Consider the following 22,726-nt stretch of genomic DNA (forward strand, 5'->3'; position numbering starts at 1 on the left):
ACACTGGTGGGTTCTTGCGCCAGAAATATGCAAATGAGGCTAAGCGTGGCATATCACTGAGCCTCATTTGCATATCTAACGATCCGCCATTTTGCGGACGAAGCTCTTGTGCCAGAAAGAGCTGTCTGAAGTGCCCCTTCTTGCGCCAGAAAAACCCTTTTGCGCTATGCCGTTATTCCTTAAAATAATCAGCGTAGGGGCATGGAGCAAGAGGATTTTTCTTGCGCAAGAAGGGGCAGTGTAGATGCTCCTTCTGGCACAAGAGCCTCTTCCGCAAAAATGATGGCTCATTAGATATGCAAATGAGGCTCAGCAATATTCCACGCTTAGCCTCATTTGCATATTTTGGCACAAGAACCCACCAGTGTAGACAGAGCCCCCGATTCTGTTCATTGATGCCATAACTTCCAATGAACTTCTAATATTTTTCCCTCATCCAACTTTAGCATTGAAATCGCCCATTGGTTATGTGGATTTTTTGAGTGACAGTTCCCTTGAGCTCCTGATAGAATTCTTCTACATTGTCACCTTCACTTGTGCTTGTGGAAGCATAGATCTGAATAACTTGGAGGGTGATGATCTTGTTCAGTTGAAAGTGTAGCTCTCCAATGTGCATGACTTGAACTTGTAGGAGATGATTATTGGAGATCATTCCTTATTAATAATAAATCCAGTTCCTCCAGTGGTTCTCATGACTTCTCCTTTTCCCAACATGTTGGTACTATCATCTCTCCAGTTCACTTCCATCTCCTTTCTTTGTTGTGTTATGCAGAGATGGAGAATGTCACAGCCTGTCCTTGTTTTCTGCTCCCTTATATGGTTGGTCAGATCAATCTGCGTATTGCAGTTATAGATGCATGCTGAGAGGTCAGTCCTTTTTCTGAAATTCTCTCATAGATTCTCTCATCGACTGAACTCCTCACCACCATCGTAAAATGGATTGAGGAGTTGGGGCCTATTTATTTGTGTTGTTTTAGCCATTTCTTCATCCATCCATCAGTGTGCTGTCAGTGGTGCATTTATCTCCTCAACTTAGCTAGCATCCAACCTCAGCAAATAGGACCTCTGTCCTCTCCTTGGGCTGGTAGTCTCACACCTTAATAGCATGGTTAAAACTACTGAAGAATACACTTTGCTATCCTTGCTGTCAGATGAGCCAAAGTGACTCCTATTCACATTGAGATATTGAGGTAGGATTTTGCAGCAGGAAACTCCAGTAATCCCATCTGAGCACTTGGTTCTTGAAGTTCTAATTCTGAGTGAATGGAAACATTTTGCAAAATTCCATCTTTCACTGTAAGATTTTAAAAATGTTCCTCCAGATGTGATATTGCCCTTTGTTTTTATCTGTTGGTATGCTAGAAACTGTTCTTAAGAAGTGGGGGCAAAATTCTGAACTTCAGGGGAACTTGGATTTCATCTTTGGTTTAGAAATAATCATGCTTATTATGATAGTGCCTAAGAATCAAAAATGGGCACCACTTTGCTAGGCACTGTACAGGCACAGAATAGAACAAAGCATTCCTCAAAGAGCTTATATCCTTAATAGTACAGATACAAGGTGAGAAAAGGAGTATGTCTAACACACAAGCAGAGTGAACAATCTGATGACAGTAAACATGTTAGTTCCATTCATTTTTGTGGGATAGTGAGATGAGTTTAGTTAGGAGGAGGTAAGCTAAATGGGATGTGGAAATAAAAGGAGAAAGGCCATTGAAGGGAAGACAATGTGAGGGAGAGAGACGAGGGGCAGATGTGGAGTGAAGTTGAGGTGAAGAGACTGGAAGGCAGAGGGATGAAGTATGCAGCCAATCAGCACAGGGCAGAGAAAGTACAGTCAGTACTCTGAAAAGTTGTCTAAATGTCATAGAATCATAGAACCATAGAGCTGGAAGAGACCTCAGAAGGTCATCAAGTCCAACCCCCTGCTCTAGGCAGGACCAATCCCAACTAAATCAACCCAGCCAGGGCTTTGTCAAGCCGAGACTTAAACACCTCTAGGGATGGAGACTCCACTACTTCCCTAGGTAACCCATTCCAGTGCTTCACTACCCTCCTAGTGAAATAGCTTTCCTAATATCCAACCTGGACCTCTCCCACCACAATTTGAGACCATTGCTCCTTGTTCTGCCATCTGTCACTACTGAGAACAGCCTCTCTCCATCCTCTTTGGAACCTCCCTTTAGGAAGTTGAAGGCTGCTATCAAATCCCCCCTCACTCTTTGCTTCTGCAGACTAAACAGACCAAAATCCCTCAGTCTCTCCTCATAAGTCATATGCTCCAGCCCCCAAATCATTTTGGTTGCCCTCTGCTGGAACCTCTCCTTTTTGTAGTGGGGGGCCCAGAACTGGACACAATACTCCAGATTTGGCCTCACCAGACCCGAATAAAGGTGAATAATGACATCTCTGGATCTGCTGGCAATGCTCCTTTTCATGCAACCTAATATGCCATTAGCCTTCTTGGCTACAAGGGCACACTGTTGACTCATATCCAGCTTCTCATCTACTGTAATCCCCAGGTCCTTTTCTGCAACAGTCAGATACTGGTTTAGCAGTTTCTGTAACTAATGTTTCTGGCTGGAGCATAGATGCTAAAATTAGGGGTGGTACCGCACCTCCATGCTTGAAGTAATAACAGCTCTCATACATGGTTTCTGCCTTCAGCACCACCACCACCCCCCAATATAAAAATTGTTCCAGCATCACTGGGTTGGAGTCTCTGACTGACTGACTGGTTCCTCTGTGCAGTTTTCCTTAGACACATGGTGGAACGGGGAGCACATTCTGGTCCTAGTAAACCCAGATTGGGTATTCTCTTCTAGGGGGTAGCCCCAGCTGGACCCCATTTTAGCCCCTTATCTCCAGTACAGCAGTCCCTGCTTAGGCTTCTTCTGCAGATAATTTTACCTGGGGTGGGGGAGAAGCTGGCCACAGCAGCCCGGCAGAATCAGTGCAACTGGGGCCACATGGGCTGGGGCTGCAGCAGCCTGATTCGACAACCTGTTGTTTGGCAGTGGGGTTGGCCTGCAGACTGCTCAGCCATGCAGAAGGAACCGAAAACAGGGAGGGGCAGTGGGCTGAGGGGCTGGTATCAGGGGACCTACGCTTGTCCAGTAAATTCCCTCCTCTGGAACCGGTCAGGTCCCAAGGGTCAGACAAGAGCAGTCCAACCTGTACTAATTAAAAGGACCACAGATTTAGCTCAGTGGTGAATGTGCCTGGCCAGGTTTGCACAGTACCCTATGAACTCCAGGGATATTAATATACATGTCCCTAAGAATGGTCCAGCTTGGTCAGCATCAGAACTTTCCATTGCCCCCAGGCCAGACTAAGACATTGTTTCTGTGACTCCTCTGTTATACACTGATACAAACAAGTAACATATTACTCTTCTAATGTGATTAATTACCACCCTGCACCTTATATCTGTTGGTTCAAACAAAACATCTCCATCCATTATTCTGTCATCCGCACCTTATCTTCATGATGGATCAGTCTGGCTATATAGCATCCTTCATGTGTTTTATACCGACACACATATTGGGGTGTTTTTTTGCTACCCTTCTTCAATGTGTTTATGAATATCTAATACATAGTACTTCTTAGGAATGCCTGTGTTTTAGCAATACCAACCATGTTTTTCCCATGTTCATGTATTGGACAACAATCTTTCAAACATGTGTTTACCTTATAGCTGGGCCTGACTTCTGCTGATAGCCTGACTTGGGTTCAGGTCTCAGGCCTTGTATCAGGTTTTATGCTTCAGGCCCTCTTTCTGTTACAGAGGTTATGAGGGTTAGAAGGGACATAGTTGGAAACTCAGACATACTATATGGCTGTGTCTAGACTGGCAAGTTTTTCCAGAAAATCAGCCGCTTTTCCGGAAAAACTTACCAGCTGTCTACACTGGCCGTTTGAATTTCCGGAAAAGCACTGACGATCTCATATAAGATTGTCAGTGTTTTTCTGGAAATACTATGCTGCTCCCATTCAGGCAAAAGTCTTTTTCCGAAAGACTTTTGCACAAAAGGGCCAGTTTAGACAGCACAGTACTGTTTTCCGCAAAAAAGCTCCGATCGCGAAAATGGCGATAGGGGCTTTTTTGTGGAAAAGTGCGTCTAGATTGGCCACGGACGCTTTTCCGCAAAAAGCGCTTTTGCGGAAAAGCGTCCTGCCAATCTAGACGCGCTTTTCCAAAAATGCTTTTAACGGAAAAGTTTTCCGTTAAAAGCATTTCTGAAAAATCATGCCAGTGTAGACGTAGCCTATGTGTATTGTAATGGTCGTATTGTTTGGAAATTTTGTATTTATGATTAATTAAACTTTAATACTATTGCTGAATTTTTATATTTTTCTTAGCTTATGGTGCATACTCACAAATGTTTCACTATTAAGAATAATTGTAGATACTATCATCTACTCAGTGTGGACAAACCCCAGCACGTAAGCGGAGTCCCAGTGACTTCAGTGAGATTGCACAGGAGGCTTTTTATACCCACGTGGAACTCAGAATGCAGGATTGGAGCCTATAATTTTATTTGGGATTAATCTTTACTGTGTCCCAGTTCCAGCATCCAGCAAATGGCCAACTCTCAGTAGCTTCTGTGTTGTAATTTTATATATTAAGAAAGTTATTTAGATTTCAGAATTATCCAATAAATAATGGGTTCCATTCAGTTACTCTTTGTGCTTGTGTACATTTGTCAGTTAACATTATAGTATCATGGCTATAAATAAATGCAAAAATTATGTTTGGCTTTAGTATGAGGCTATTGAATTTTAAATGAATGATTAAGAAAATACTAATGATGTTCTTTTGACTTCTCTACTTCATTTTTGTTAGTCAGGACTCACAGGTTGGAGAAGAAAAACCATTTAGTGATCCATCGCTGCTGGAGAATCTACAAAACAATCATGTAAGTGCAATAGAAAAGATGATCTTGTTTTACAAAATGAAAGGAGTGATTTCAAAAAAACAAAAAAAGAGCATCTTTTAAAAGAAATTAAATTATATATATATATATATATGAAACCAACCTATATTCTATGCAAATAATAGCCCAGCTTTCTGTTCATGAGAAGCTGTATACTCATTAGCCATGGACGTTTAATTATACTCATTAGCCATGGACATTTAATTATAATTAAACCCATGTGTTCTCTGAGATGTCTTGTGCACATATATATTCCATCGCTGGTGACTTTGTGTCCAGTGTATCCGAGCTGGAGACTTTTGGTGAGCAGGACCCATTAGAGGGGTACATGCAAGTTTTGTGACTTCCTGCCTCCACCTAAGAAATAAAGGGTTCTAGCCCATTCACAGTTTCTTCTTCCTGCTTGTAATTAAAATTGGAGATCCTAGTAATGTTAATCACATGCTCAAGTGCTTTGCTGGATCAGATCTTATAACAGAAACTAGTGAACATGTACCTCTTTTCTAGAAAAATTCAGAGCTATGAATATAAGAAAGACAGGAGCTGCCCCATTTTGAAAGTGAAACTGAAAAGGTTTCTAAAATTGGTGATTCTCTATATAGTTATACCATTTCTTCTTCCAGACTATTTCTTGAATGAAGTCATTTTTTTCAGAAATGTTTCATTCTGTACAATATAGGGGATTGTTGTTTTTACAGTTGAACAGCCTCACTTTTAGTGGAGTTCTGTCTTCTCATTTGCACTCAAAGGAACCAAGTTCCTGTAGTAGGGGAGTGCCCAATTACCACTCTGTCTCAGGCTGCACCCTTTCCCCCAGCCTCCATCTTGCTTCATGTCTTCCTGCTTCCTCTCTGCCTCTTCCTACCCTATTCTGCCACCACATCACCTCTTCCTGCCCCCACTCCTATCCCTGTCCCCAGGGTCTCCTGTATACCAGTGAACAGCTTGATCATAGTAAGTGAAAGATTCTGGGAGAGAAGGGGAGGAGCTGATTGATGGTACAATACTAGCCTGCACGGGAGAGGGCTGAGAGGACAGGGGGGAGGTGAGTCATAGGGCTGACAGTTAATGACCACTATTTTTTTCTGTGGATGCTCAGTCTCAAAGCATCCACAGAGTTGGTGCTTATGTTTGCATTTATATAATAATCTTCTCTAAGTGTCTTTAGTATTGGCAACTAGACATCTTAGAAATCCATTTGGGAAATTATGGTTTATGTGGGAAAAACAATATAACTTCTCCTAATCTTGTTTTGAGAAATGGCTAAAATACTTTTGATAAAAGTGTCCAAAGTAAATCAGTCTGAAATAGACAGGCATGGATAATTTCTGTCCAAATAGTTAAAGTTTGGCAAAATTATAAACAACTGAACTCAGAGCTGAATTATGGAAAGTGTCACAGGGTTCACACATTACTAGGGTATGACTTTCTGGCTGCTCTGGGAATTAGCTCTTTCCTGATCCAATATTGCCTTCTGCTGCTGATTGTGCATCCTGTGTTCTCCCTTTCCCTGTGACTCAGGTTGATCTCTCTTTGGGTATGTCTACACTACAAAGTTAGTTCGAACTAACGGACGTTAGTTCGAACTAACTTTCATAGGCGCTACACTAGCGCTCCGCTAGTTCGAATTTGAATCGAACTAGCGGAGCGCTTAGTTCGAACTAGGTAAACCTCATTTTACGAGGATTAAGCCTAGTTCGAACTAGCTAGTTCGAATTAAGGGGTGTGTAGCCCCTTAATTCGAACTAGTGGGACGCTAGCCCTCCCCAGGTTTCCCTGGTGGCCACTCTGGCCAACACCAGGGAAACTCTATGCCCCCCTCCCGGCCCCGGACCCCTTAAAGGGGCACGGGCTGGCTACGGTGCCTGTGCCAGGTGCAAGCCTGCCAGCACCCAGCCAGCAGACCCTGCACCTGGCACGGCACAGAGCCACCCACCCGATGCCCCCCAGCCCACCCCCTCTTCCCGGGACCAGGCTGGCGGCTCCCGGGAGCTTGCCCTGGACCGCAAGAGGCGGGCACCTTCCTGGGCTAGTGCGGACATCGTGGACCTTGTCCACGATCTCCGCACTAGGCACAGGAAAGTGGCCGGCTAGGGCAGGAGAGCTGCCAGCCTGGCCACCCAGGAGCAGGTGTGCATGAAAATCAAGGGGGTCCACTGAGACCCCCCGACCCTGAGCCCTGAGCTTACAATGGCCGTCCTGGGTCAGACCAAAGGTCCATCTAGCCCAGTAGCCTGTCTGCTGACAGCAGCCAACCCTAGGGACCCTGGAGGGGATGGACCGAAGACAATGACCAAGCCATTTGTCTCGTGCCATCCCTCTCCAGCCTTCCACAAACTTTGGGCAGGGACACCACTCCTACCCCCTGGCTAAGACCACTCCATGGACCCAACCTCCATGACTTTATCTCACTTCCCTTTAAACTCTGTTCTAGTTCTAGCCTTCCCAGCCTCCTGCAGCAAGGAGTTCCACAGGTTAACTATTTGCTTTGTCAAGAACAACAACTTTCTCTTACTAGTTTCAAGCCTGCTACCCATTCCTTTCCTTTGGTGTCCTCTAGTCCTCCTTTATGGGAACTCAGGAAGAACTTTTCTGAATGCACCGTCTCCACCCAACCCCTGCTTTTAGAGACCTCTATCCTGTCCCCCCTCCGTCTCCTCTTTTCTAAGCTGAGAAGTCCCAGTCTCTGTAGCCTTTCTTCATCTGGGACCTGTTCCCAACCCCTGATCATGTTAGTTGCCCTCCCTTCTCCCAGCCTTTCTCTTCCCCTCTCCCACCTCCTTTTCCCAGTCTCCCCCCAGTTTTGTTCAATAAAGACAGAGTCAATGTTGGAAGAAACGTTATCTTTATTTTGTACATCAATAAGAAGGGGGGCTAGGGAAGGGTAAGTGGAAGGAGGTGAGGGAGGAATGGGGTACGAGCCCCCGATGGGGAGGACTGGGCTGGCTCTGCGGGCTTCTGAGGGTGGAAGCTCTCCTGCAGCCCCCCAATTACCCCCTCTCCCCAGATGGCAGCCTGCGGCAAGTGCAGCCGGGCTGATGGCCGAGTGGTGTGATGTGCCCAGTGTGGGTACTCCGGGCACTCCAAGCCAGAACTTCTTTGCAAGCGGGGCACCCCTTAGAACTGTGTGTCCGGGGTGGGGGTCGGGACCCTTTAAGCACAGCCCTCGGCTAGCTTGAGACAGCATCTCCATGCTCTAAGTCCTCCTCTTATGCCCTGCCGGCACTGCTTCCGGCCATCCTTAAGCCCTGTTCAGAGTCCACTCAATGTGGACTTGCTAGTTCGAATTAGCAAAACGCTAATTCGAACTAGTTTTTAGTTCTAGATGCGTTAGTTCGAATTAGCTTAGTTCGAATTAACTAATTCGAACTAAGTTAGTTCGAACTAGCGCTGTAGTGTAGACGTACCCTGAGTGACTTGGTTTGGCCAGTATGGATCTTCCTTTTTGAGCTATCATAGTCTTTCTATACAAATTGTCTTGAATAGTTTCCCCATTCACTACCAAATGATGCCAATTCCCAAATAGCTGGTAGTGGAACCCAGGCCCATCCTCTACTCTGGACTCCAGCTCAGGAACCCCTAATCAGCAGCCAAGGTTTGCCCTATTTTGAACCTTGTTGCCATGTTCCTGAGCCTCTAGGTTCACTTACATCCTTCTGTGAATAGGTGCCAATTCCATAGGTGTTCTGCAACTGGAGCACCATCAGGAAAAGATAGTGGGTGCACAGCATCCGCAAGTGGCTCTGCTGATCAGCTCCCTGTGGTTCAATGGTGTGCAGGAGACACTGGTGAGGGAGGAAGAGTCAGAGCAAGGCTTGGATTCTTGGGACAGAGCAGGAAGATGTGGAGAGGGAGCAGGGTCTGGGGCAGAGCAGCAATCAAATACTCCTGGGAAATCAGAAAAGTACTTCTGCCTCTGTGATGTCCAGAAAGGCCACTGGCTCTCTTGCTGCAGCCCCTTCTACTGCCCCTTTCTGGCTTTTTACTAGCCCTGCCTGTTCCTTCTGAGCTGAGCTCCATCTTCATTCAGGAGTTACTGAGGTCACCTAATTTCCTTCTGCTACTGCTTATCCAGTTAATTGGCCCCTTTTCAGCCTGATTGATATCTTCTAAGCCATTGGTCACCAACCAGTAGTTTGGGATCTACCTGTAGATCTTGGAGCCTCTGACAGTGATCCTGACTGGTTTGGCGAATAAGCTATCAAGCAATAGCACTTCAGTTGCCCCTCCAACCCCTGTCATGCTGCTCCTGCCCTCTGCCTTGGAGCTGCCCCCTTGGGAGCCTCCTGCTTGCTGGGCAGGGTTTGAGAGGGAGAAAGAGAGGCACTGATGTTAATGTCCCTCCTCCCCCCACTTCTGTACCTGATCTTCACACACAGAGAGAAGGGGATGGAGGGAGCCTGGCAATGCAAATCTCTGTCACTCTCACACACTGTGTGGCTACGTCTATACTGCGCTGTTTTGTGCAAGAAATATGCAAATTAGGCAAAGAATAGAATATCGCCATGCCTCATTTGCATAATTAATGAGCAGCCGCTTTTTGCGCAAGAGGCTTTTGCGCAAAACCCCCTCTTGCGTAAAAAGCCATTCTTCCTGAAATAAAGCAGAACGGCTCTTGTGCTAAAAGGGGGTTTTGCGCAAAAAGAAGCCATGTAGACGGCTCCTTTTTCCGCAAAAGCCTCTTGCGCAAAAAGTGGCCACACGTTAAATATGCAAATGAGAAATGGCGATATTCCACGCTTTGCCTTATTTGCATATTTCTTGCACAAAACAGTGCAGTATAGACATAGCCTTTGTGTGTCTGTCATTCTCACACACACATGCTGTTCTTCACTCTCAGCTCCTGACCCAACACATACGTGGAGGGTTGTTGTTACTTCTTTTACTGCTTGGACAGTGTGTTATTTGTGATTTTTGACTGGTCTGTGCATTTCATTATTTTCATTTCTCTCTTATGCTTATATTTAATTCTTTGAGTAGTAAGTTCTAAAATTCCTAACCTAGTATGGTTGGAGTTATTATCCCTGTGGTAATTGCTGCTCCTGGAAGTGGCTGACATGTCCTGGCAGCCCTTGAGAAAGGCAGAACCAGGGGGTTTCCAAATGCCATCCTTGCCTGCAGACACCATTCCTGCAGGTCCCATTGATCAATAACAGGGAACTATGTCCAGTAGAATCTGCGGGCTCAGTGCATGTAGATGAGAGGCAGCACATGGTGCCATGAAGCCACTGCAGTACAAGCCAACTGCTTTCAGGGGTGGTGCAGGGCCAGGGTAGGAGTAAGCCTGCCTTAACCCCACTACTCCACCATCCAGAAGCCATCTCAGTTAAATGGTGCCCAGCCAGAGCCTGCTTCCTGAATCTCTGTCCCAGCCCTGAACCTCCTCCTGCCCCAGATGTGAGTTCCCCTCCACCCAAACTCCTTCCCCTTGTGCCCCGAAACCCCTCTTGGACCCCAATCCCCCACCCTGGGCTAACCCTGGAACCCCTCCCACAATCCAAAGTCCTTCGCCCAAGACCAGAGCCTGCACCCCAACCCCAGCCCAGTGAAAGTGAGTGAGGATGGGGGAGCAAGAGGGAATGAAGTAAGCAGGGTGAAGCCTTGAAGAAGGGGTGGAGCAGGGGAAGGGCCTCAGAAAAGGGGCAGGAAGGAAGTGGGGCAAAGGAATTTGGGTTTGAGATAGATCTTACATTGCACTTAAATTGAAAAAGTGATCTTATGATTAAAAAGGTTGGAGACCACTGTTCTAAACTAGCATGAGATGAACACTCCATTACACTTGGGCAACATTAACTATAGGCTTCAATACTTGCAATGACTGACTATTGTGACCGAGCAGGTTAAAGGACTTGGAGGAAGGGGAGAAAGGCTGCTCTAGCAAAGGGAACAGCAGCAATCCTGGCTAATTAGGAGCAGCTGAGAAAGGGTGGATGCAAATCAATGAAGAGCCAGGTGAAGCTGATTGGGGCTGCCACAGGGGCCTCTTTAAAAACCCTCGGAGGGAGAGGAGGAAAACAACCCAGTGTAAAGGAGACTTAGAGTAGAGGAGCAGGAGGAACCACCAGCCCTGCTAAAGGCTACCGGGGGAGGTGAGCAGGAGGTGTTGGAGCCCTACCTTACCCCCACCCTTTGGGGGGGGGGGGAAAGAGGGCTTTCTGGTCATTTGTGACTGGCCCAGGGCTTCAGCCCATACAACATCCTTTATGCTAAGGGCCAGGAAGGCCCAGGGACAAAAACTCTACAGGTGAGGGCCCTGCTGCAGCCCTCAAAGGGTATGGCTACACTAGCCACCCTAGTTTGAACTAGGGTGGCTAATGTAGTCATTCAAACTTGCAAATGAAGTCTGGGATTTAAATATCCCTGGCTTCATTTGCATGTTCCCGGGTGCCGCCATTTTTAAATGCCTGGTAGCTCGAATTACCTGCCCGCTGCTACACGCAGCACGGGCTAGGTAGTTCGAATTAACACTCTTAATTCAAACTACCATTACTCCTCCAGAGGAGTAACGTTACTACTCTGGAGGAGTAATGGTAGTTCAAATTAAGAGTGTTAATTCCAACTACCTAGCCTGTGCCGCGTATAGCAGTGGGCAGGTAATTTGAGCTACCGGGCATTTAAAAGTGGTGGCACCCGGGAACATGCAAATGAAGTCCGGGATATTTAAATCCCGGGCTTCATTTGCAAGTTTGAATGACTACATTAGCCACCATAGTTCGAATGAGGGTGGCTAGTGTAGCCATACCCAAAGTGTAGGACAGTGGTCAGAACAGTGGTTGGGGTCTCAGGAGAGAGACTGACCCTGCCACACTATATAAAAGGAAAGTATAGCCGCACTTTGAATAGACTTAAAGCAAATCAGGTGAATGTTAAAAATGATTTGTGTGTAATGTCAAGAACCAAAAGAATATAAATATTTTAAACATATATTGTTTTGAACATGAAAGGAGATTTTCAATGACTTAGTGCTATTTTTACAACGCACAGATTAATTGTTAATTTTTCCTTTTTTTTTGTACTAGCCAACTGCACCTATAATATGTGAATTTCTGACAATGATGGCAGTTTGTCATACAGCTGTTCCAGAAAGAGAAGGTGATAAGATTATATATCAAGCAGCATCTCCAGGTAAGAGCCTGGTAATTACATATGAACAGTAAAACAAACACGACTGTTAATTCAAAACTTGATGTCTTGTTGGTCTCCCCCTTGTCCAGAAATTTAAATAAATGTGCAAAAGTAGTGATATTTAGGATCTGTCTTATAAATTTTTACACCCTTATACAGCACTGATTTTGATTTTTCCCAATCCGTATCTTAAAGAGGATTTATAGGAGTCATATAAATTATATAATAACAAAGGGTGGTTTGCAATCTGCATTACAACATCCAGACACATATGCTGTAAACAGTTGAATGGGTTGGAGAATGCAAATTAAATTCAAAGTCATGTGTTCAGGAAGGCATGTGTTCATTTCAAAAGACAAGCTAATACCCGTTTATGATTCTCTATGATGTTTTATATTAATAACATGGACTTAGCAAAAATCACAAAAGAAAATAGCACTATGCAGTAATCATCAGGAATTAAAGTAAAACATGATGATTCTGGTGATAAGACAAAACATCAAGATAAAACAAGACAATATTTAATACACTAGTAAACCATATTTCATACATTATTTTCAAATAGATTCATACTGATTTTTTGCATCAATGTTTTATATGACAAAGTTTTAATTGTATTGTTTATTTGTATTAAAACAGTGGCAGTCAGATGAGAGGTCTGTAGGCATGGCAGAGATATCATTTTCTGATTTTTCTCTAATGTAGTTAAGGAACATGTGATGTGTGTGTATATAATCTTATTACTCACAGTTACCCATGTAGTATCCTTTATACTATGCTAGTATGTTTCTATAAATAAGACAGACATTTCTATCACAGTGAAATGCTTCATCAGCTTGAGCTGTAGAAAAGTGACTCATAGTGATGTATACTGAAATTGAAAGTTAAAATGCATTCAAGTGTTTTGGCAGTTTGAAAATTATTAACAATGGATTATAGAGTGGCTTGCTCACAGATGTAGTGAAGACATGCCTTAAGACACTGGGGTGAAATTTTCATCAGTGGTTTGGTTATTATATTGTCTCTTTCAACCTAATTGGTGAATTATTTTTTTTCAAAGAAATGAAAATCTCTTGCTGTACTACCTTAGCAAGAATGTAATCACAGAATTGCAGCATTGTTCCAATGTTAGATTTACATGTTAGTAAAGAAAATTTTAGGGGAAATGAGATATTTAGTAAGTAGGGTTCAGTTTTCAAATTCATTAAGAAATCCTTAAAAGCTCTATAAGTAAGAAAGCATAGATTATAAATCTTCTGAAAAGAAGAGGACAATTAATAGGCATTGGTCAGTGTGATGCCAGTAGAGGCTATTCAAAAATGTTAGAAATAGAGAAAAAAATGTACTCAAAATAGGGAACCCAAGGAGGCATTTAAACAAGAATATTTTTAGAGTTAGTTATGGTTTGAGGAGGGAAACATAAGGATATCAAAAAAGCAAAAATAATCAATAGTAACATGGGATTCTACAAATATACAAAATGAGAAAGAAAGGGAGGAAAGTAAGACTACTGTTAAATAAGGGTAAAATTTAAAATGATTCAGAAATAGCTGAGGTTCTGAAATTTTTTCAAGAATAATAAAATTTTATTAGTGAGTAAATTATTTATCTATTGATTAGGAGCAGGTAGAAGAATAATTACAAAATTATAACAGGTACGAATCTGCCTATTTCTCTGTTATCGATCCCATGATATTTAAAAGGTATTTAAAAGTTGAAAATTATTTTTCTTGATAGTTTCTCAGTTTATAAAAAAATGGAAATTCTTTTGTTGCAGATGAAGGAGCATTGGTCAGAGCAGCGAAGCATCTTCATTTTGTATTCACTGGAAGGACACCTGACTCTGTAATTATTGAGTCTGTAAGTTTATTACAATTATGCTATTATTTATTATTAATATTTTCATTAATATGAAATAGGCTGCATATAGTTTCCGTAGGTTTATGCCAAAATGTATTATTTTAAGCTTAAATTTCATTAACAAAAATGTCTTTTTTCCAGCTTGGTCAAGAAGAAAGATATGAATTGCTAAACGTGCTGGAATTTACAAGGTAAAAGCAAAATAAGTATTTGATGTTTTTTGTTTTCTATTTTTAAAGTGTCATTTTGCTGATTTTTTTCCCCCTTTTAAAGATAAACCAGTGGGTTTAGATAGCATAAGTTCAGATTTGAAAAAGATTGAAGTTTTATATTTTATTAGAAGCTTTTATTATTAGGAGCTTGTATAATATGTGGTATGCTTTAGCATTATAGTATATATTCTAGCATCATAGGTAGAGCATATAGCAATGCTTAATAGAAAAGGAAGTGTAGTCTGATTTTCATTGTAAAGACTAATGTTCATTTTCAGTCTAATGCAATTGTATAAAATATTCCCATTCTCAGCTTGAAATTTGGTACTTTTGTTTTCATTTTAGAAGTTTTTCTTAGAATCTTGAGCAAAAGTGTATAGTTAATGGGGAAAAAGTGGGGAAAATACACTTGTCATTTTGAAAATGATTTTTTCTTTTTTAACCCTTACCACATCATTTTTAGTGATTAAAAAAGCTTGAAATTTGACTAGGAAGTTGTCCCTTACTGCAATTATTTTTGTGATACAGTAAAACTCCACTGGTCCGGCATCCAAAGGTCCGGCACTCCTGATAGTCCGGCACCATCTGGAGCCCAGATGTGCTTCAGGCAGCTGGACAATTGGAGCTGCTCTGCCTCCGGCTTCTCGGATTCAGCCACTGCTGAAACTGACCAGCGGCTGACTCAGGGAAGCCAGGGGCAGAGCAACTGAGGTGCTGCCAGGTTGGTCCCGTAGTACTGCCCCTCGGCATTGCGGGATCAACCCGGCAGCACCCCAACTGCTATGCCCCAGGCGTCCCCAAGTCAACCGCTACTGAAACTGACCAGTGGCTGACTCGGGGAAGCATCCCCCCACTCCACCCCAGACCCCTCATAGTCCGGCATATCTGATAACCCTTCCGATAGTCTGGCATATTTGACAATTCGGCACCCTCTAGGTCCTAAAGGTGCCGGATTATCGGAAGTTTACTGTACTATGAAAACAGGTTTTAATTTAGCTGAGTTGTGATTTTTAAAGTAGTTCAGACAAAGCATACTGGCCCAAATTTATAAAGGTCCTCAAGCATTGCTGTGCTTAATATTGTGATGCCTAATTGTTTTTAGGAGCTAAATCACATTTTCAGAAGTGATTTAGGAACTGGAGTTTAGGCCAAATGCCTAAATCACTTTTGAAAATTAGGGTTAGGTCCATTTCAGTACTGAGTGCAGCAACTTCTAAATACCTTTAAAAATCTTGGCTGGTATCTTTTGTAAATTGATGGTGTGCTATTGTTCCTTTGGTTCTGTGGGCAAGCGTGTATGTAAACTAAGTAGAATTTTTCATTCAATAGGTGATCTTTCAATGTTCTACAAGAGTTATGTATGTGTGCATAAGGAAGTTAGGTACAATTTCTTTTTCAAGGTACATTTTGTTCACCCTGGCACAGTGTGGATGTGGAGGAATTTTATAAATGGAGGAAGTATTGCACTGACCTCAATCTGACCTGGAGGAAAGAGAGAAAAGGCACAAACACAAACACACACACATACTCACTCACATAAACACACAACTCACACTGGAGTTATGGTTGATTTGATTAAGGAAAAGGACCAGAAAATGCAGGAGTATGAATTTGGAGGCTGGGAATAGTGAACAGACCAAACCAGGTTTCAGGGAAAGTTGCTTCCAAGGAGAGGAGGAAGGATTATAGGAAGAGAATTGGAGAAGAATGAATGGAGTGAGAGCACAGATGAATGGGCACAGGGAAGAAGGAAGGATGAAGGAGTGAAGGGAGAGAAACTGGTGGAAGAACAAAGTGAGAAAATATTAATGTCTGCACCACAATTAAAGTGGAGGCAGGGTTTGTCTGGGCTTGCCAAAAGATGAGAACTGGGGATGGGGGTTAGACACTTCTGCAAAGAGGTGAGCAATGGGCAGCCTTGCAACACTGATTCACTCCTCAGGAATGTGAAGTCCAAATGGCATAAAGGTATAAGCCCTGGGAGGAGAAGCCTCTTTGTTACATGCAGCAAGCAAGCCAGCATTCACCCCCCTTCCCTAGTGGAAGTGAATATCAGGTTGGTTTAGGACCTGCTGTGGGCATTATGCTAGTTTCTCCTTTTTAAGAAGGGACCGGGAAGGAAGTTTTCCTGCACCACCAGATAGGCTTAGGTGGAGTGAGGTTTCTTTTCCTTTCCTAGGGTATGTCTACACTACCCCGCTAGTTCGAACTAGCGGGGTAATGTAGGCATACCGCACTTGCAAATGAAGCCCGGGATTTGAATTTATTTGGAACGAGGTGTACCGGTAGTTCGGAATAGGAATCCTAGTCCGAACTACCTAGTTCGAGCCCCATGTAGCCGCGCTGCACGGGGTTCGAACCAGCGGGGGTTTAAAAATGGTGGCTCCCTGCTTATGCAAATGAAGCCCGGGAAATTCAAATCCCGGGCTTCATTTGCAAGTGCGGTATGCCTACATTACCCTCCTAGTTCAAACTAGGAGGGTAGTGTAGACATACCCCTAGCGAGTGCCTTTCCTGATAAGAAATAAAGGTGGTATAAATTATTTTGTAAGGTTGTGCAGATGTTCAGCAGAGGTACTCCATAGGGAAGGCATTCAGGGACCAGATAAATGGCCTGGTAAAGGACTTAAAAGAAGGTACTGGATAAAGGAACTGAATGGGGAAGAGATTTTGGGGACTCCTATGATTGGTGCAGCAGAGAGTCAACCAACCTCCCCCCATTCTCATAGCCCACCTTTTGGGGTGGCTAATGGTAACGTCCAAGCTATCGGTTGGCTGGGGCACCTGGATAGAAATGAATAGGGACTGCTGGAAGCCCCAGGGTATGTCTAAACTACGGTGCTATTTCGAATTATCTTAATTGGAATTAACGCATCTACACACAAAATCTACTTTGAAATAGCGTTTTGCTATTTTGAAATAGCGCATCCACACTGAGTGGACCCTGAACCGAAGTTAAGGCTGGCCAGAACCAGTGCCGGCAGGGCATCAGATTAGGACTTAGTGTGTGGGGCTGCTGCCTAAGAGTAACTGACCTCTGTGCTTAAAGGGCCCCTACCCCCACCCTGGACATACAGTTCTCAGGGTTCCCTGCTTGCTTGTCTACCTCGATGAGGGACAGCGAAACAGGCCTGTCTTGGAGTGCCCTGAGTGCCCACACTCAGGACACTACAGCACTCGGCCACATGAAGCCAGAGCTGCCCCTAGGCATGCTGGTGCATCTCGTGGGGTTGTTCCCATCAGGCCGGCTGCACTTGCTGCAGGTTGCCATCCAGGGGGTCCATCAGGGGACTGTCAGGATCCAGGAGGCCCTGCAGGAGAGCATCCACCCCAGGGAGCCCACCGGGAGCTCGTGCCCCATTCCTCCCTCATGTCCTTCCACTTCCCCTACCTAGCCCCCCTTCCTGATGTCAAATAAAAGACAAATATTCAAAAATAGAAACTGGGTTTATTGAACAAAACTGGGTGGGGATGAACCTTTGGGGAGACTGGGAAAAAGAGGTCGGAGAGGGGAAGAGAGGGTGGAAGAGGGGAGGGGAAAACCTGGGAGGAGGGAGCTAGAAGGGGGAAGCAAGGGGAAGAATGGGGAGGGGAAGCTCAGGGCCCAGGGTTGGGGGGTCTCTCCGGACCAACTTGATTTTCATACAGACCTGCTCCTGGGTTCGCATGTGGCCTTTGGTGACAAGGCTGGTAGCTATCCTGCCATAGACGGCCGCATTCCTCCATCTAGTGTGGAGATCATGGACGTTGGGGGCATCCCCCCCAAACCTGAATAAGGTCCATGATCTCCACCCTGGACTAGGAAGGTGCCCACCTTCTCCAGCCCCTGTCAGACTCCTGGGAGCTGGCAGTCTGCTCCTCAGGAGCAGTGGAGGGCTGGCTGCCAGTGGCTTGCTGGCTCATGTTTTGGGGCCGCTGGGCAAGGGGCCCCGATGGACACTGCTGGCTCTGGGCTGGCAAGCTTGGAGCTGGCACAGGCACTGTGTCCAGAGTCAACCCCTTTAATGGCTCCGGGACTGAGAGAAGAGAGTAAGTTTTCCTGGTTGTGCCCAAAGTGGCCACCAGGACTCCCTGGGAAGGGCTGGAGGCCTCCTATTCCGAATTAAGTGTCTACTAGCTATTTCAAATTAAACTCTCTGCTATTTTGAATCAATTTCGAAATAGCAGTTTGCATGTATAGATGCTAGTAAAGTTAATTCAAAATAATGGCTGTTATTTCGAATTACCTTTGCAGTGTAGACATGCCCCCAGGGAATTATTTGAAGAAATATGGTTTTGCCAGCATTGTACACTTCATCTTCTGGGTAGTCCGAGACATCTATATAATAAAGTTGAGACCTGATTAAAATCTATAGTAAGTGTCTCCTGTCCTTCTTTTGGAAGACCCAAACAGAAATCAGGTAAACGTCTAGACTGTACGCCTTTTTTGACAGAGGCTTTGTCGACAGTATCTATCGACAAAGCCTCTGTTGAGAAAGAGCGTCTAGGTTACATTATGCGAATGGAAAAATCGATCCGCTTTTTTGAAAAAGAGCATCCAGACTGCTTGACGCTTTGTTGAAAAAAGAAGGCACCTGGAAGTGCTTCTGGTAGGGAATGGGGGCAGCCTTTATTTCCAGGTGCTGCTGCCTGCTCTTTGCAGAGACTCATGCTTAAAGGGATCCCCCTGGACAGCCATTGCTCTGCTCCTGCTTCTGGCTTGCCTATCTCCTAGAGGGACAGCAAAGTTGCTGCAGTGCTTGCTCTGGTTGCCCTGCTTCCTCAGACACCACAGCAGTTTATTTGCAGGGGTTTTTTTTCTGCTTTTCACCTTTTATTTGGCCATGGGGCCTGAGCTGCCCCTGGGCAGGTGATGGCCCCACACTGCCATACTGCAGCTTCTACTGCATCTGCATGACTCTGTCATGAATCTCCTCCCCATATGGACCCAGACCACACCAAGGAGACCCTCCTATGGGATGCAGGAGCTCTGCCCTTGCCCCCAAACTTTTTTGGGGACAGGCATGCGGGTGCCACAGATCAGGGATGGTGGTGGGGCGGGTGTGGTGCTCCCCTGTTAGGTAGAGGGTCCAGCTGTGGAGGAAAAGAAGAGGAGACAATCAATGTCTGTGTGCACCCCTGCTGTCCCCAAGGGCATGCCGTTGCTGGCAGGGGCTCCCCTTTGGACAGGAGCCTCGGGGGTGTTACACGTGACACCGCGAGTGAGTTGGGCAATGGCCTGAAAGACTCACAGGGTCCCCACTGTGGCAATGGGACTAGATGGCCCCCCACACTGCCAACGCGCCCGTGTGTGGTGACCCCTCAAAACTGATGTTCCCTCCCTGCTGTCAACGCATGCCTGGGAGGCCTCTGGGGTCTGGTGGACCAGCTCCTGGGAGAGGGTCCTTGCTGCCTCCTCCTCCTCCTCCTGGTGCAGCTCCCCTGCCTGGTTTTCCTCCCTCATGAGTTGGTCCATGATGTGGTGGAGTAACCCGGACTCTGTCACACACAGTGGAGTCTGGAATTCCCCACCGCCCAGGATTTGCTCCATCTCCTCCTAGTAAGGGCAGCTCTGTGGGGCTGCTCCAGAGCGGGAGCTCTGGTCCTGGGCCTTGGCGTATCCCTGCTGCAGCTCTTTGACTTTGGCCCTTGCTTGTGCCATGGTGCAGAGCTGATGCCCTTTGGTGGCCAGTCCCTGGGCCAGGCGCTCATAAATGTCCACATTCCTTCAGCGTGTTTGCAGGGCCTGCAGGGCTTCTTCCTGGAACCAGAGCTCCAGCAGGTTTTTGATTTCTGGCCCTGACCAGGCTGGTGCCCGCCTTTTGGTGTCCCTGGATGGGTTCTCATCTCTGTCCCGAGAAGGGCCAAGGGGCCTTGAGGCTGGGACATGGCTGGCATGAGTGCTTTGGCTAGCTGCCGGACAGCAATGACTGTTTGGGTGCCTGTGCCTTTAAGAGGCTGTGGCCAGGAATCACAGAGGTGCTGTACATGTAAAGGCTAGGCTGTCCATAAGAGCTTCTTCCTGGAGACCTTTTTTGTCAACAGAATTGGCTCCCTGCGTCTCCACACACCCTTTTGTCGACAGATCTGTCAACAAAGGCGTTCTTCATCGTAAAACGAGGTTTACCGCTGTCGACAAAACTGCCGCGTTCTGTTGACTTACTGTTAACAGAACGCAGTGGTAGTGTAGACGCAGGTGTAGTTTTTTCGACAAAAGACCTTTATTGTCGAAAAAACCCTGTAGTCTAGACACATCCTGGGAGACTAGCCCAGCTGTAAAAGGAAATGTATCTTGAGGAAGATGATTTGAGAAGAGAAATAATTCTATTTAAAAAGGAGAAATGCATATAAAAGTTATGGGATGTGAAACGGGGACAATGAAAAAGATGAAAAGTTGCAAAATATAGCTGACTGGAGCATAGACAAGGAAAAGAACAAAATAGCAGAGCAAGTTATGTTAAAGTAAGTTTATAGAAAATGTTCTTCATCATTTTGAATTTCATGCAATTGCCTGATTTACAATTTAAAAACATAAGTATGCAGACTTCCTTTGCTTTTGGCTGGAGCCTCAATCTCTATTGAGTCTATATATCACCTTCATTTTTGTTCTGAGAAGTTCAGAGGTATGTGGCACAAAGTGTCTTTGCAACTCACTGGACAGTTACAAGTGCAGTATTTATATAGAATTTATATAAGTCTACCTGTCTCTTCTTCCTGTTCATCTTTACCTCATGTATAGGTTTTATAAACATTTTGAAAACTTGGGGGTTGCCAGGAATAGTTTTTAGATAATCACTTGTACTTTTTGGAGAAATGAAAACTACTTACCTGAGAGTCGTCTTCTCTGAAAAAATAAATTATAGTATCTTACCACTCATACACCCATCCTCTTACCTCAGAATTCTGTCTTTTGTGGCCATTTTATTTTCCAGTTCTTTAATATTTGCTTAGACTTAATGTAGGCACTAGGGGTCACTATTATTCCACAGCAGTAGGGCAAAAGTTTTCCTATTGGATCCAACTTCCAAATGTTGAGTTATGCATCTGCCCAACATTTCTGTGAGAGGAGCATGCACCCTAAGGGTATGTCTACACAAAGTTATTTCGAAATAACTTTCCTAGCATCTACATAGCCAAACCACTTTTTCTAAATTAATTTGAAATAGCGGCATGCTTATTTTGAATTTGGTAAACCTCATTCCATGAGTAATAATGCCAAATTTGAAATAGCTAAATCAAAATAAGTGCTGTGTAGACGCTTACGAAATAGGGGCCTTCCCAGGATGCCCTGGTGGCCACTCTGGGCACAACCAGGAAAACTCCTCTTTCTCCCCTCCTCCCCGGAGCCCTTAAAGGTGTAGAGTCTGGCCACCGTGCCTGTGCCAGCTCCATGCCTGCCAGCCCAGAGCCAGCAGTCACTGCCCCTGACTCAGTGGCCCCAAAATGAGCCAGCAAGCCACCGGCAGCCAGCCCTCCACTGCTCCCCAGGACCAGTCCCCTAGCTCCCAGGAGCCTGCCAGGGGCCGCAAAAGGCGGGTGCCTTCCTGGTGTAGTGTGGAGATCGTGGACCTGATTGAGGTTTCGGGGAGTCCTCCAATGTCCATGATCTCCGCACTGGGTGCAGGAACACAGCCATCTACAGGGGATGGCTGCCAGCCTGGCCTTCAAAGGCCATATCTGCACCCAGGAGCAGGTGCGGATGAAAATCAAGGAGCTGCGGCAGGCCTATGCCAGGGCCACGGGGAGCAGCTCCCAACCAGGGGCTAACCCAGACACTTGCCCTTATGTCAATGCCCTGGACCGCATCCTGCAGCAGAGGGCCCTGACCAGGGCATCGGGGAGGAGGAGGAGGAGAGCCAGGAGCCACAGCAGACCAGGTGGAGAGTGCTGAGCAGCCAGGGCCCCCGAGCAACCCCAGCAGGCCTGTCGCCGGTGTCATCCGACGCCAGGGAAGCTACAACAGGTGAGTGCCATCACTGTCCCCTTATGCGTGGGGAGGGCGGAGATGGAAACCAGGCACTGTGCACGTGGGCCTTGATATCTACGGATCATGCATCAACCCGTGCATGTTCGAGCATGTGCCACACTACCCCTGGGCATATGGCCCCAGCTGGCTGCCACACAGGGGCCTTACCCTATTAGCCACACGCATGTGTGAGGAGACATGACATTCTCCTGACTCCAAGGTGGGACACAGCAGGATGCCCTCCCTCCACAAGGCCACTCTACATCTCCCCACACACAAACATAATATATATAGCACAGGGCCATGGGTGTGGTCTTGAGGTAGCTCCCACTGCCAGGGATAGCAGTACATTCCGAACATGGCCTCTGTGCAAGCACTTCGGCTCTGATGGTGCAGGGCACGGTCATCCTCGCCTTGTAGAGGGGGGCTGGGCTTCACCCACTGTGTCCCCAGGGATAATCGACCACTTCTCTTGTTTCTGCACAGCCGCACCAGCTGCGCGTGCAGGGCGCGCCACCCCACCTGGGACATGCTCCCATACCTGAGGGCTCTGCAGGACCACCCATGCAGTGGAGGGGTACCAGCAGCAGCACTTGGGGGCACTGCAAGCCCTGCGTCACACCCTCCAGCACTGGGTGCAAGAAGAC

General features: G+C 45.7%; 1 protein-coding gene across 6 annotated transcripts in view; it reads left to right on the forward strand.

The window, feature by feature from the left end:
* The window catches only part of ATP8A1 (ATPase phospholipid transporting 8A1), a 225,167-nt gene that overhangs the window by 88,162 nt on the left and 114,279 nt on the right, over positions 1–22,726 (forward strand). For all 6 annotated transcript variants that reach the window (XM_006111916.4, XM_075930509.1, XM_006111917.4 and 3 more), the window contains 4 exons: positions 4,847–4,919; positions 11,957–12,062; positions 13,840–13,922; positions 14,064–14,113. In XM_006111916.4, the coding sequence (XP_006111978.1) occupies positions 4,847–4,919; positions 11,957–12,062; positions 13,840–13,922; positions 14,064–14,113 (312 nt within the window). The remainder of the gene's footprint in view (positions 1–4,846; positions 4,920–11,956; positions 12,063–13,839; positions 13,923–14,063; positions 14,114–22,726) is intronic.

Source organism: Pelodiscus sinensis, chromosome 5 (genome assembly GCF_049634645.1).
Source record: "Pelodiscus sinensis isolate JC-2024 chromosome 5, ASM4963464v1, whole genome shotgun sequence".
Lineage (NCBI taxonomy): Eukaryota > Metazoa > Chordata > Testudines > Trionychidae > Pelodiscus > Pelodiscus sinensis.